The sequence below is a fragment of the Misgurnus anguillicaudatus genome, chromosome 2, assembly GCF_027580225.2.
Source record: "Misgurnus anguillicaudatus chromosome 2, ASM2758022v2, whole genome shotgun sequence".
NCBI classification, from domain to species: Eukaryota; Metazoa; Chordata; class Actinopteri; order Cypriniformes; family Cobitidae; genus Misgurnus; species Misgurnus anguillicaudatus.
Genome location: NC_073338.2, coordinates 39,020,101 through 39,036,615, shown reverse-complemented (window position 1 = coordinate 39,036,615; position 16,515 = coordinate 39,020,101). Strand labels below are relative to the sequence as shown.

General features: G+C 38.2%; 1 protein-coding gene across 1 annotated transcript in view; it reads left to right on the top strand.

Moving 5' to 3' along the window:
* Window positions 1-16,515, top strand: part of slc25a36a (solute carrier family 25 member 36a) — a 30,563-nt gene that overhangs the window by 12,569 nt on the left and 1,479 nt on the right. Inside the window, exons 4-5 of the mRNA XM_073855095.1 lie at window positions 5,480-5,580; window positions 14,000-14,066. Of these exons, the coding sequence (XP_073711196.1) occupies window positions 5,480-5,580; window positions 14,000-14,066 (168 nt within the window). The remainder of the gene's footprint in view (window positions 1-5,479; window positions 5,581-13,999; window positions 14,067-16,515) is intronic.

The following is a 16,515-nucleotide window of genomic DNA, read 5'->3' as shown; positions in this document are numbered from 1 at the left end:
AAAACTTGAGGGTAAGTAAATGATGACAGAATTTTTATTTAAAGTGTTTTAATATTACCCGGTGTTCTTACAGTTTCCCTTTAATTTAAATGGTTTCATAAGGGCAGAGGTCGCTGTCTTATTTAGGGTTCCCACGGGTCCTTGAAATCCTTGAAAGTTTGTGAATCTGGGGAAAAAATTTAAGGCCCTGGGAAGTTTTTGAAAATATACATGCATAGATACAGGTCATTGAAAGTAGTTTTCTGGAAAAATTCCATATTATTCCCTGTGTAGTGTAGGATAATATAAATATTAGGGGTGTAACGGTACGCAAAAATCACGGTTCGGTGCGAACCCCGGTTTTGAAGCCACGGTTCGGTTCATTTTCGGTACAGTAAGGGAAAAATGCAAACATTAAACTGCAGGTTGTTTATTACTATAAACTTTTTTTACAATTTGTTTACACTTTTTTAAACACTTTTTTATTAAATATAACATATAAAATATATATAAAATGAAAAAATAATAAATAAAATACTACTGCAAAGTTCTTTTTTACATTATTTTATAACAGAAGGTAACTCTTTTCTTAACCTTCTCTTAAACTTTTTCTACTAAAACCTTGAACTAACAAATTCAATTCCTGAATACATTTATGAACAATTAGCCTACATTTTTGCCACCAAAAATGTTCTGTTTTGATTTATTTTGGATTGTTTACCTCACAGTATTGAATTGGCTATGTACCATGTCTGTATAAAAATAATATTACTGCTCTATGTGTAACTGCATAGCAAGCAACATGATGATATACTTATTATACACTCATTTTGAGATTAGTGAGTTGCATACCTTAGCCATCTTTGATCTTTTGCACGTTTCTCCTATTCTTTGCTTGTGTCATCAATGTAAGCTGTGACTTTACTTACGAACCCCTCCGCAGCTGAGTAACAGCTGAGTAAGCCCGGGTTACAACTCTTCCGTGTCCCGACCAGCTGATCGCATTGTGACAATGATATGATTGACGTGAGGTGCAGATGAAAAATCTGATCACGCATTCCTTATTCTCGCTATCACAGAAAGCGCGTCTCATGAATGCGTAGCAACGAAAGACGCGCAACCTCTCACTCACTTTTGAAAGAACAAAGCAGCGCGTTGACACGCGTTTAACATGCGCTTTTAGATACGACACGTAAACGTTTACATCAATAATCAAACGGATATACAACTAAGTAAATTAAAATCTTTCTGCGGGCCGAATTATGTTATATGTTTGACAGAAGACTTGCGCTGAACGAGGAGACTTCCGCCACTTAATATGGTCGTGCGGAAACGCACGTATTATGTTCCGCAAAGGCGCACACAAAATGCATTCGGCCTTTCGGTGCACGTGTGCACCGTGCCGAAAGCCCTGAACCGAAACGGTCCGGTTCGAATACACGTACCGTTACACCCCTAATAAATATCATCAGTTGATTCTAGACTTTTTAAGCACACGTGCTAAACTCTTCGCTTTAAATGCTTATATCTTCTGTATGCGAATGTTGATTTATACCAAAATGCTTTTTTGCATAGTTGTGTTTGACACCTGAAAACGTCTCGGGTTACGTATGTAACTGTTGTTCCCTGAGAAGGGAACCAGACGCTGCGTCTCCTTTGCCATACTACCTGCGTCCCTGTAACGCTGTTTTTGGCAATATTTCAGATAGCGATATACTTCCTGGCTCCCACGTCACCCTGTCTTTGTCGTTAAGCCTCACCATTGGTTGAATTTGATATACTCATTCAGACGCACTTAACCTTGGAGGCGTCTCCAAAGTGTCACCGCAGTGACGCAGCGCGAGTTCCTTCGAAAGGGAACTGTAACAATGTATCTTAAAAGGTAACACAATGTAACCTTGCTCTCATTTGAAAGGTGTCCTCACATTTAGTCCTTAATTTGAGGGTATTGTACCTGGAAAGTCCTTGAAAGGTCCTTGAATTTGAAGTTAACTAATTGTGTGGAAACCCTGCTTATTACAAACTATACTGGCCATAGACCCTCTGCTGTCACTCTTCTCTTTGACTTTGTTTCTGCTTGGTTGTATCTCAGCTTTACAGTGGATTCCTAAATCTCCAGCTCTCGCTGTATTTATCAGTGTCTGTGAGACTGTAATGAAGGATGGACTCTTTGTTGAGCTGGCAGGCACTTGTTCTCATTAGCATCTGTGAATTTTTTTCTCTCGCTTTACTCTGTCTCTCTCTCTCTCTCTCTCTCTCTCTCTCTCTCTCTCTCTCTCTCTCTCTCTCTCTCTCTCTCTGTCTCTCTCCCTGTGAGTCAGCTGCGGTTTGTTCATTGACTGCAGTGTATCATCACTATGCTATGTGCTAGCTGCTCTCACGTCCTCATTCACTTGAGCTTTTTGTGCGTCTGTTTGATATAATCACTTTTCAATTGGTATGTGGGTGATGGTGTTGCAACTAAGCCACTTAAAATGAGATGATTTCTGTGTATATGCTGAAGAAGGTGTGAACGTGTGCACTCTCATGTCTCCATCTGTATGTGCATTTCTCAGCGTTCTCGTCCTCGGTGTCCTCTACCATCACAGCTGGAGTGGTTGCCACGTGACTCTTAGTGTTACGTAAAGATTAAACATGCATATATGAATATAAGGATTGCTATTCGTTCCTATGCTAACGTACAGACATAATGCTTATTTTCAAATAATCAGTGCCATTTTTGAATTGAGACATTCACAATTTTGTAATATCCAATGAGGAATGTTGCATTGTTTAAGTTGGATTACAATATTATTTAGCTATACAAACTGCTCACCTTCCAGCTATATGAAGCTGATTTGACCAATTTGTTCAGTGAAATAAATACACCCTTGCTTTAAGATTAAATACTTTTAATGTTTCGGTTTAATGAAACACCTGGTTTTATCTGACCTGTTTTACCCCTCATGAGTTTGCATACCTGATTTTTACATCCATTTGACTGTTTGAAGTCTCGCAAATGTTAAAATGTTGTGAAGGCACAGCATGTAAGGACAACTGGAATAAGCATCTCATCTGGATTCAGAAGGTTGCTCAGCCTTTTCAGGTCACTTAGTGCAGACATTTGCCCCGGTTGTGTGGTAATGGGAATAACATAATAATAATAATAATAATAATAATAATACATTTATATAGCGCTTGTCCAGTGCTCAAAGCGCTTTACATATGAATGGGGGAATCTCCTCAACCACCACCAATGTGCAGCATCCACCTGGATGATGCGACGGCAGCCATATTGCGCCAGAATGCTTACCACACACCAGTTTATTAGTGGAGAGGAAACAGAGTGATATAGCCAATTAGTATGAGGGGATGATTAGTGGGCCAATGGGCAAGTTTGGCCAGGATGCCGGGGCACACCCCTACTCTTTTCGAAGGACATCCTGGGATTTTTAATGACCACAGAGAGTCAGGACCTCGGTTTAACGTCTCATCCAAAGGACGGTGCTTTTTTGACAGTATAGTGTCCCCGTCACTATACTGGGGCATTAGGACCCACACAGACCACAGGGTGAGCACCCCCTGCTGGCCTCACTAACACCTCTACCAGCAGCAACCTGGTTTTTCCCAGGTGGTCTCCCATCCAAGTACTGACCAGGCTCAGCCCTGCTTAGCTTCAGTGGGCAAGCTGTCTTGGGCTACAGGGTGATATGGCTGCTGACACTTTGTAAAAAAATACTTTAAAATCCCCCCCGCTAAGGAAAGCTTAACTGTGAAAGTTTTGTTCTGAATAATCCTGTTGTGTGTTTATCATCAGACTGATTTTACCTGATTAAGAAAATGTATGTGTTACTATTACAGAGCATATGATCTGGTGGACATAACACACTAAATTTATAAACATACAATATATCAAATGAAAGAACAGACCCTCTGCTTTTAAACAACTACAAAAAATGTTTCATCCTACCTTTTATGTGTTCACTTTTTATCACCTTTCAAATATGGGTAGGATTTTTCAAAAATACCAATTTTTGAGCAAAAAGCTAATATAATTGCGTTTTTGTGAAGGACTTTTGATAGAGAACAGTTTCAGAGCGATCCTCAAAACATACACAGAGTTTGAACTGTTTGCCCTTAGAGGATACTTCTGGGTTTTATAAGTTGGGTAAGAGTGCCACCTGGTGGATAATGTGGATAATTGGAGATACGGATTGACGGAAAAACTTGTCATTGGCAGGGAAGCGTTTTCTCTTAATTTACGAGTTAACTCGTCAATGGCGGGGAAAGAGTTAATAACAATACACTGGGCAGAAATGTAGGACCTGTACTATTGTAAGACATTTTAGGTAAACAATATGAGTGGGAATCAATCAATGTTATATTTGTAATATCTGGCTTACGATTCCTTATGGTTTTGTTGTCCAAGGTCCAATAAGTCGCACAGGTATATTTGTAGGAATAGCCAACAATACATTGTATGGGTCAAAATTCTACAATTTTCTATGCCAAAAATCATTAGGTTATTATGTAAAGATCACGTTCCATGAAGATTTTAGTACATTTTTTTTACTGAATATATCTAAATATATTTATAATTATAAATATTTGTAGCTTAGGGCGTCATTTGGACAACTTTAAAAGTTATTTTCTCAATATTTAGCTTTTTTCTCCAGATTTTTAAATGGTTACATCTCGGCCAAATACTGTCCTGTCCTAACAAACCATTCATTAATGTGAAGCTTATTTATTCAGAGATCTGACTTTCGTTTATAATTAGTTTTAAAATTATCTTTAGTTTGTATGTCATTGATCTTCCTTGCACTTTATCTATCATAGATCATAAAATAAATAATGTGAGGGAATAAACCTTGTTTCAGCATGTTCATCTTTGTGTAAAAACTTGTGCAATCTACTTTTCACACCAGCCGCGTTTGAGGTGTCAAATTCGCGTCTACTTTGGAGCTTGAACATGTTGAGTTTACTCGCTCCATTCGCGCTTGAAATTCTAGTCATCGAGACATTAAGGTGGAAATTCGTGTCATGGGAGGGGCTTCTGCGACTCTGCTGGCTTCCTGTAATCACGTCACTACTAGAGCAAGCTCCTGATTGGTTAACGTGGCACGTTTTTCTACCAATGTTCACATTTTTCAACTTGTGCATTTGCTGCGGCAACGCTCAATTTGCTCTGTTTGCGGGAATGAGGCTGAATCTGAGGCTTAATGCCTCATCATGCTGCGGACCTCCAGACGCACGTCAATGCATCTTTATATTGACTTAACATTGAAATCTCTCACGCTTGACGCCTCCATTGCGGCTGGTCTGAACGCAGCATAACAAAGGAAACACACGGACAGTATGAGTTTTGGTCAAATGCAAATAATGCAGTAGATTTTTCTTTTCAAAAAGTTGAAATCTTAATGTGGATATTTGTATTTTTCTTACGCCTCTATTAAACACTGATGCAGTGAACTTTGTAAATAATTTTTTTTTAACACGCATGTCTCCATTTTGTTCACAGAGCAATATATTTTGCTGCCTACTCCTCAGCCAAAGAGAAGCTGAATAATGTGTTTGATCCCGACTCAACACAGGTGCACATGCTGTCTGCTGGTTTAGCAGGTAAGAGTCAAGGGCGAACGTCTTGTGCTGTGTTGATGCATTTTATTACTTAAGTTTGCATTGGCTTTTTTGGTTGTTTTTCACACACTAAATTAAAATGATACTCACTTCTTTGTGTACACAAACAACAGATTGCATCTATGGGGGGTGTTTATAACCTATGTTTGTCAGTCGGTTTTGTTTTTAGCAATGACACAGCCTTGAGATAGTGTTCTTGTATTATCATGTTTTGTCCTAGTGACCATCTTGTACAAATGGGGGAGTTTAGCCATGGTTTTGCCCCGTATTTTGGGTTACGTTTTTCAAGGTATGACAGAATTTAGACAGAAAGCACAATTGAAGACTTTAAGGATCAAACGGTTTCTTTTGAAGCTGATATTTCTCTGTTAAACTTTAATTCGGATGATCAAGAGAATAAATGTAAGTTAATTAAAAAGAAAACTTTTCTTAGTTTCTCTATCAGTAAATAAAGATACAGATACAAGTGTGTAACCCTCTTCTTGCCAAAATTGATACATTTTAGTCTAAACATTTTTTTAAATGCACATAACTTTCAAGCCTGTTATATTAGCTTGAAAGTTTATTAGCTTAAGCACTACATGAAAAAAAGACGAAAAGGTCCTCAAAGTTTAGGTTGTGCTTTCCTTTCCCACTTTCTTTTTCCTTTTTGTTTTCTTCTACCTTTCGAGGACTGGAGGACATAAGTCATTACATGCCAGTGTGCTTCTAAACAGTCTGGCTTCACACGCTGTCTGTGCTGTGTGTAGTAGCGGCCGCTAGCAGGGCGCTACGCTAACATGTAGAGTGCCATGCGCGGTGGGCAGCGGTCCTCGCGACTGACACGGGCGGGATCGGGACGCCTCAGGTAGTCACGTCTCTACTCACCGGTATGATCATGATTCTCCTAATGATAATGATTATTCATAATAATGATGGTTATTCAATTCATGTAGCCAGTGTAGCTGGCTTGCAGTCTTTTAACCTCCTTGTGATTACGCAGTTTTGACACATGGCCCCCTTGCCAGCCTGTAACTCCCCCGTAAAGGTAAATTCAGTGTAAGAACCACATGCACACCTTTTCTCATTTATTTTGCAGTCCTGAATGCTAACCTTGTCATTCGATTACTGTACATGCATTTTACAGTTGTTTTCGTTAGGGTTTTGCCATGTGCTGCCTGTATTTTGAAGATAAGAGAATAGGGGCCACGCTGCCCAACTCCACACCACCGTACAGCACACACATAGCCCTTATGTTACTAAACGGGTTAAATATAGGTCCCTGATCCCTGAATGGAAAATTGGCATCCGATAAGGGACAGGACTATTAAATATTCATTACACTAGTCATTCTCTTCTCTCTATTTTGTTTCTTGTGATCACTCTGTATTGGCATTACTTTACTGCAGTAAAGCTGTGGTTAGCTCTTTGCCTGCAGGCTAATGAACATATATTTACATATACTTGTATGTACATGTTGTGTGCGTTACGAGTTAAGAGTAGTATGCAGGGTCCGAGACCACATAAACACATACATAAAGTTTTGGGATTTTGTAAAATGTAAAATAGTTACACAAAATGGAGAAATGTTTAAGATTGCTGATCATTCATCACATAAGCAAATTTGTAATATTGTCTTATATTATTCTTGTGTATTTTAAGGAGATAACTTGAAATTCTAGAAACATTTATTAGAAAAATGCTAAACTGAGTGGTCTCATAATATTGGATAAACGTTTCAGTTTAAGCAGCAGCAGTATTTTACAGTACTTTTTACATGATTATCACAATGGGTATGACAAGGTTAGCATTTGACTCTTACATGCACTGCCTCTAACCTTCCTTGACGTTACTTTTGATATAAACTTTGATCCCACTTTAATTTGCTAGTTGTTTAAATGACTCAACATTGATAAAGCTTAGTTCTTATAATAAATAGTGTTGCTTCTTTTTAGCCCCAGCGAGGTCAGCTTTGCTCTGTACCTTTACATTTAAAATGAAAAACACTGGTCTGATGATGTCCTTTAAAACTCAACAATTCTGTCTTTCATCTCTCTCACTCTCAGTCTCTGTTCCAAAACTTAGTATACATCCTACATAGGCAGCTACCTATTGCATTACTCTAATATGTATACAAATATACGAAGTTCAGATGCAAAAGCCGCTAAATGACCCCTTCGTCAAAAATGACATGATAACAATAACCGAATGCTCTCGACACGTACAAGAAGTTCATCAAATACTTTCACGTCAAATTTGCTTAATCCCAATTTATACTTTTTGCCTCTAGTGCATGGCATAGCCTACACAAAGATACCTCCCCAAAAAGGTAACAATGCGTCAGTTGTAAACAGACGATTGGTCCGCTAGAACCCCTCCCTCAGGTTAAAAAATCTGTGATATATATAGCATCACATTTCATCATGCACTTTTTTGATTGCATCGGTAAAAACAAAGATAGAATAAGTTGCGGAGCAAAATTTAACTACTCGAGCTGTAACTAAAGTTGCTGTCTGTTTATTGCCGTTACTGCTGATGCTTCTCCAACCACCTTCTTCGGCTTCGAAGCGCAAAAAGGTGTGCCGTTGAGAGTACAGCATAGGTCCGACGCAGAAGTATTAACCAGGCTTTATAAATGACCAAAAAGTAGGTGTTTGGGACTGGTTACTAGTGGTCTGCATTTCGACACGGACAACGACGCAGAAGTATAGATAAAAGCTGATGTGTCGATGGGGGCACCATAGAGGATACGGCATAGGTCCGACGCAGAAGTATTAACCAGGCTTTAGAAATGACCAAAATCTAGTTGTTTAGGACTGCCTACTAGTGGTCTGCATGCCGACACAGACAATGACAGAGAAGTATAAGTAAAAAAACGATGCCTAGAGTGTGGGGAGTAGAGGACATGGCATAGGTCCGACACAGAAGTATAAATCAGGCTTTAGAAATGACCAAAATCTAGTTGTTTAGGACTGCCTACTAGTGGTCTGCATGTCGACATGGATAACAACGCAGAAGTATAAATGAAAACTGACGCATACAGCGTAGAGGGCACGACATAGGTCTGACGCAGAAGTATAAACCAGGCTTTAGAAATTACCAAAAACTAGGTGTTTAGGACTGGTTACTAGGGATGCACCGAAATGAAAATTCTTGGCCGAAACCCAAAAAAGAGGAAACCAAAGCCGAAAAACCGAAACAACGAAATAAATTATTATGCCAATTATTAGTACAAATGCATTTATGTCTATCACTGTGTACTCACAGTTCGGATCACATTACAGTTTTTGAGGCACGGATCAGATTATTTTTCAGATCAGCAAAAAGGGAGTGGGGAAAATCTAATTACAAATAAAGAAATTGCAAACATTTATAAAAAAGAACAAAGTTGCACATTAATAAGGTCTAACATTAGCATTAGGTACATAAATGAGTCATAACACTGTTTTTATTATATACATTAAATATATTATTATTTTTAAAGCTACAGAAGTATTTTTTTTGTCTTGGGTTGTTTGATTAACATTAATGACACAGACTTAAGTAGGTTAATTGAGGTTACTGTCTCTTTAAATAAGCAGAGACTGGTTTCTGACTATAATCTATACATACACTTAAGACATAAACAAATGTTTTTATTAGAAAAAGAATACTTTGAAGATCATTTTGTTTATATGTGCCCTGTCAATAACAGAAAGATTTTACGTTCGCTTGTTTACGTCTCACTCGTGTGTGTGCACTATTGAGGGCACTTAAACGCGCGCGCACACAGAGACCGAGGGCGAATCCCAAACAGCGCAGCATAAAAACGTTACGTTGTTTCTCATTGCTTTATTCGGCACATGTATGTTAATGGACTATACAGTATGAGACACATTTGCACGACTCTCTCTAAAGTTACACATCAAGACTTCTGATCTTTTGAAGGGCGTACTCACTGTGATGATCACGTCTAGACCAGACACATTCAACCGCATGTATGCCCCTCGGTGCGTACAGACAACTGCTCACTTTAGCGCCTTTTTGTGGTTAAATACATCCACACCGCATACATTTTGCTTCAGACAAGCACGTGCAGGCCGCGGTTTCTGTTTGCGTCATCACAACATTTCGGCCGTATTGTTTCGGTGATAAAAGTCTTTCGGCCGAAAACCGAAAATGCTCTTAATATTCTGTGCATCCCTACTGGTTACTAGTGGTCTGCATGTCGACACAGACAATGACGGAGAAGTATAAATAAAAAACTGATGCCTAGAGTGTGGGAAGTTGAGGTCATGGCATAGGTTCGACACAGAAGTATAAACCAGGCTTTAGTAATGACCAAAAACTAGATGTTTAGGACTGCCTACTAGTGGTCTGCACGTCGACATAGATAAAAACGCAGAAGTATAAATGAAAACTGACGCAAAGAGCATACAGCGTAGAGGGTGCGGCATAGAGGGTACGGCATAGGTCTGACGCAGAAGTATAAACCAGGCTTTAGAAATTACCAAAAACTAGGTGTTTAGGACTGCGTACTAGTGGTCTGCATGTTGACTTGGACAACAACGCAGACGCATAAATGAAAACTGACGCAAAGAGCATAGGCGTAGATGGTGCGGCATAGAGGGTACCGCATAGGTCTGACGCAGAAGTATAAACCAGGCTTTAGAAATGACCAAAAACTAAGTGCTCAGTAGGCAACACAATTAAAATTATTAAAACATCCTTCACATTGAGGTAATGTTTTGGAACAGAGCTTCTCTCTATCTTGTATCTTACCCTTCACATTTTCTTAAACTGTCTTCTTCTATCCATTTAAAAAGGAAAGGAAAATGAAAGCACTTACTTAATTGTTCAACTTGGGGGGTGGGAGGGATGAAATGGTCATTGTTTGATGATGTAATTGCTGGGTGGGTGGGGTTTGTTGAAGATTTCCACTCCCTCATGTGTTTGACATGACTCTGAGGGGCATGTGGACTGCTGCTTGTGACTGTGGTACAGAAAAGCCTGTGTCTATTTTAGGCCTTTACTGTAGCTTTCACCCTGCGTGAGGGTCTGTGAGCCAGCCTGCTCTGCCCCCCATATCTGCAGGCTTCGTCCTGCAGCTGTGAGGAGAGGAGCTTTGCCCCTCCCCTGTGAGTACTCGTCAGAGACACACTCTCTCTCTCTCTTACTCTTTTATACCGATCTTTCATTCCCCCCTCACCAGTAAAATGCCTTAGGCCTCTTACCTTCTCTAGAGCTTCTACCATAGCTCAATAGACCTCCTTATGGTTTGTTTAGCCTTGAGATAACACTGTTCACACTGTATTGTTAAAAAACACATGAATATTTTCATTTTAAAATGCCATTGCCTCTTTGTTATGTTTGGGGATTTATAGTATATTTTGTGTACCCACAACACCAAGCCCAGGCTTTGTGCTTCATTTTGCTGCAGTTAAATAGAGAACAAATAGGTTCACCAACAGAAGCAAACTAAATATATTGCTCTTGCTTTTAATTTTAACACACTGCAAGCATACATTTGACCATAAAAATGTTTCACCTAAACCTTATAGGTAGGGGTGTAAAGTCCAAAGTATAGTCGTGCGTAAGGTCTACGCCATAGGTTATCCGTAGCCTCTGCAAAGCTCTGTGTAGCCTAAGGTGCACCTAGCCCAATTTTTAACAGCGAGTCAGTTCTACGCGGACCACAAGCGCTGTGATTGGTCCACTAGAACCCTTTGCGTCAGGTAAAATAAACTGCGTCATAGGTGAGAAGAAAGATGGGCGAAGTTGATAAGTGATTTGGCTGAAACTGCAACAAAAGTTGCTGTTTATTTACTTTCATCACTGGTGGTCTTCTCAAAATAACAAGCTGCTGTTTCTTCTTCGTTTGTTGGTTAAACTTGCCAAGCTGGACGACGACGCAGAAGTATATATAGAAACCGACGTGTATCCTACGTTGTCGCGGCTACGCCGTAGGACGTACGTGCGACTATATTGAGCCCTTAAATCAGACAGTTCGTTACGATGATACAATATCGATTTTATCCGCCAGCGATGCAGTATTTACACATACATCAAACACTTATTCGATAAAATTGCGATTCGTTGCGATTCGATTAATTTATCAACATTTTATATTATTAGCCTAGTTAAGCAATAAAAAATTTTAGAACTTACAAATGCAACCAAAAGATACAACATGAACATTTAATTAAACTCTTTGAAAATGACACAATCTATGTCCCAATTGGAACATTAATAACAACAAACTAACAAAAATACACTTTTTTAAAATATAAAGAAATAAATAATGAGGGAAAAGTCACATAAATTCAAGCTTATGATGGCAACAGTCGAAGTTCTGTATTTTGTGCCAAAATGTGCCAAGGTAAAAAAAATTAATTATTCGCTGCAACAAATGCTGTGTTCACTGAAAAAAGGATGGTTCATTCAATTTGCTCAGTTTTTTGGGGTGGGTGGTTGCGATTAGTTTGATTAATCTACATTTAAACAAAAGTTTTATTTTTTCAATTTTTTTGTTTGAATGTAGCTTAGGTGGATTGATCGCGGCCACTTACCTTGGAGAATTTAGTGGATTGAATGAATCATTTTTTTTCAGTGTTGCTGGATCGCATTCACTTGCTGACACTAGCAGATGAAAATAAATGAAAATGTGTGATCTGGCAGAAATGCGTAGATTGACGTTACGTCATGGAATAAGTATGCGTGGAGAGTGTCACGGATTGAATAATATATTGGTATATATTTGTATATATACAAACATTTATAAAAACTAATAAAGTTGCACATTAAGTAAGGTCTAAAAATATCCATTAGGTACAGAAATCAAATCAAATGAATAATAACACTGTATTTATTGTATTAATTAGATGTAATTATTATTATTTTTTAGAGCTTGATCTGAAATGATTTTTTCTTTGTCTTGGGTTGTTTGATTAACATTAATGTCACAGACTTAAGTAGGTTAATTGAGGTTACTGTCTCTTTAAGACCAAATAGGCACAGACTGGTTTCTGCTTTTAATCTATACACACACTTTAGACATAAACAAATGTTTTTATTAGAAAAAGAATACTGTGGAGATAATTTTGTTTGTATGTGCCCTGTCAAGAACTGAAAGATTTTATGTTCGCTTGCTTTTTGAAACGCGTCTCTCCGTGTTGCATTGTTGAGTGCCCTTACACACGCGCGCACACAGACAGACAGAGGGCGAATTACGGCGCAGCATAAATAGTCGTCCCACATAAAAATTTTATGTTGTTATTTTATTGCTCTATTAGCCAAATGTATTTTAATACACTACAGTATGAGATACAGTGACGCAACTATCTAAAGTTTACACGGCAAGAGTTCTGAATCTGCTGATCTTTGAACGATGATCACGTCTGGACCGTACACATTCAACCGCACGTGCGTCTCTTTGCGTAAAGTAAACTGCTCACTTTAGCACCTTTTTGTGGTTAAATTGTTTAAAGTCAATTGAATGTTAACATTTGCAAACCTTTGAAACACGTGCAAATTATAAACTTTCCCGATTTAAATTTGCGTATTAATGCGTGGATCGCATGCGAGCCGAACCGTGGGTTGTGATCCGTACGGATCAACTGCAATCCGTTGCAGCACTAATGCATCGTATTGTTAAAAATTTAATCCATTTATCGATTCATATTGATGTATTTTACACCCCTACTTAAAGGACACATCACTTTTAACATCGCAGCCTTAACTTGCATACACATACTTTACAAACCAAGAAATATATAATTGGTTGATGTGCAAATTTCATTTACTAATTTTGTCATATCACACGTCTTGCCTGCATAATACTTGAATGGCATGAATATGAAGAACATCACAGCGGTGGTATAATTCAGTGCCCATGCTGTAAACCTAAATATTAATTTATCAATACTAACAGTTTTGTATTTAGCTTCGGTTATGTTACTGGATAGCAATCCTTTTGTATCTTAAGATTTTTTTCTCATGAAGTTTAGCTCATAATTTATGCCATTTATATTATTGGGATTATTTATAGTAAAGCTACATTGGAGTTTTGTTATAGATGATATTGTAAACACTGCTTAAAAGGCCTTATTTACTGCTGTGGCCACTGCTCTAAGATGTGCTTATGGCTTTCATCCACGTTTTTTATTTTGTATATGATTTTTGGCGACAACACATAGTCACATTGTTGGTGTTTGATAGTTGTCCGTAATATGGAATATAAAAGTAACACCAATGGTTTATCCTTCAGTTTGAAACCAAACAAACAAGCCATAAGCACATTTTACAGACGTCCACAGCACTTGTGTGGAATTTCTTTAGGGAGACTTTGTCTGTTTTTGAGTCATTAGACTTGCTAAATGTCCGGTGCTTGAGACACTTTGACTCTATCACTTCTGTGTCTCATCCAATTACCTTATTTTCCCAGGGTTCACTGCCATTACAGCAACCAACCCGATCTGGCTAATAAAGACACGCTTGCAGCTTGATGCCAGGTGGGTAACACTCTATTTAAAGTGTTTGTTTGTTTTATCACACTTGTATCCCTCAAGGCCAAAAACATACTTTACGCAACTGTGTAAATACATTAAGACTATTGTATAAATATTGTCTTCTGTTCAGCGAAATTGCATAAACATTTGAAGGCACCCAACACGTGTTGTGTTACTGTGGCAGTAAACAAAAACCTTGTTACTTAAGTATTTACAACAGACCCATTGAATGCAATGCGCTGGCCAAGCATTTGCATCTGTGTAGAGCATAGAGACAGAGCGCAGCGCGTCATAACCTGAAAACAACGCCCACCGGGGGGGAAAGCAATCCAACCGTCTCCATTGACTTTGTATTGCAAGAGGCCCCCTCCTTGTAATTTCTGGCTTATAACAAAAAACTGAATAATGCCTAAAAGCTGCTTTGTGACAATATGTACAGCTAACAAGCCAAAGAACCCAGAAATAAGTTTTTATAAGCTGTCGAGCCGTAAAACCCAGCCTTTAAGGAGAATAAAGTGGATACAGGCAACTTGTCATAGTACTTCTATTAGTAGAACTGCGTCTACTAGGGGGAAACGTAGTCGGCGATCCACTTTATTCACCTTAAAGACTGGCTTTTATGGCTCGACAGCTTATAAAAACGTATTTCTGGGTTCTTTGGCTTGTTAGCTGTACATATTGTCACAAAGCAGCTTTTAGGCATTATTCAGTTTCTTGTTATAAGCCAGAAATGACAAGGAGGCGGCTTCTCGCAATACAAATTCAATGGAGACGGTTGGATTGCTTTCCCCCCCGGTGGGCGTGGTTTTCAAATTTGCATAACTGCGCTCTGTCTCTATGGCTGTCCCATCCTGTCCATCCAGTTTCAACTCAATTTAAACACCTAATATAGCCTGTCAGTGGCATCTAATAAATTTCAGGATTGCTTAAAGTTCCGTTGTAGCCGATGATTTGTGTCACTTAAACTCCCACTGTGGGAAAAATCAGGTTGTTATTGTTGTTTATATTTCTGTGTGGTGTTTTTAATGTCTTAAGACAAGCCATGTTCAAATTCATAATTTAACACCATTGCTGAGTATTTTCTCCATAAAATTGGAGTCTCATTCCCGCAGTTTAAAATCGCTTCGGTTATCAATGTCACATGTAACCAGTCACATCAACACAGTTTGATGCGTGAATCAGTAGTTTGAGTCATAGCTATTATGTATGGATGCATTGTGTGAAACCTAACTTAGCAGTTATGTGTCTGAAACTGCCGAATGTGTCATCTTTTTACATATGTGACCCTGGACCCCTGGTTGTAAGTCGCACGTTTATTTTTGAAGAGTTTGGTTCCAAAACTCTGTAAATGCATTAAAAAAAATTTGTTACCACCAAAATCAGTATTGGGTCAGTATTAAAAAGTAAATTCTTAATTTTTAGCAAAATCCGATATTCGCTGTGTTGTTCTGTCATTTTTTCTTCCTTTTTTCCAAACAGCGACAAACGCCAGTCCTCCTTCTCTGCACAATGCAATAAATCCACTTAATCAATCACGCATGGTAAACAATAAGGGTGGCGTTTGAATACACACAGAATCCTAGTTTTCCTCATCTACTTTGTACTTTTTGATCAACAAACAAACAAAACGAAATAGTAATTTTGATGGCATTGATAAACCCGTGGTGGTTTTCTGTGGCGGGGAAGAAACGTAAGCCATCAAAATCAAATAATTTTGGGGCAAAGGAAAAATTTCGGCTGTTGCTTGTTCTCCCAACAGCATCAAGCTTCTGTCATGGTAACACATTGACCCCAGGGGATCTTATAGAAACAAAGATAATTGCACATTTATATATTGATTCAATAGATTTATAGCATTTTGAAAAAAAACACATTTTGCGGAAAAAATAATCAGTTTTTATAATAAATCTTTGAAAATCAAATTATGGATTTGGATTTTTAATCTTATTATAACCTAAGTATGCTATGTGAAAGTTTGTAACAGAAAATAGTGGTTTTCATCTTGTCACTTTCAATTCAATTTCAATTCAACTTTCTTGGTATAGAAAACACATTTTTACTGAATTTAGTCAAAATGAATTTATTGCATTTTGGAACCAAACTCTTCATTGCATAGGTTAAAATTATAGATTTTTCTTTTATGCCAAAAATCATTAGTATGTTATGTAAAGATCATGCTCCATGAAGATACTTTGTAAATTTCCTATGGTAAATATGTCCAAAATTTAATTTTTGGCCAGAAACTCGCCTACAAACTTTGCTTTGCTAACTCGTTCCTTGTGGATTTCTCATTCACATTTGGTTTATGTAAAAGCTTACTACTTTCCTTTTTCAGTCCATAAGGTCATTTCAGCGGTAAGCCAGTAGAGGGCGCTAAAACAAACCTTTTCGTTTGTAATGTGTTGCTAGGACTTCATTTGGATTGTGATCTTTACATGGATTTTTCTAAGCC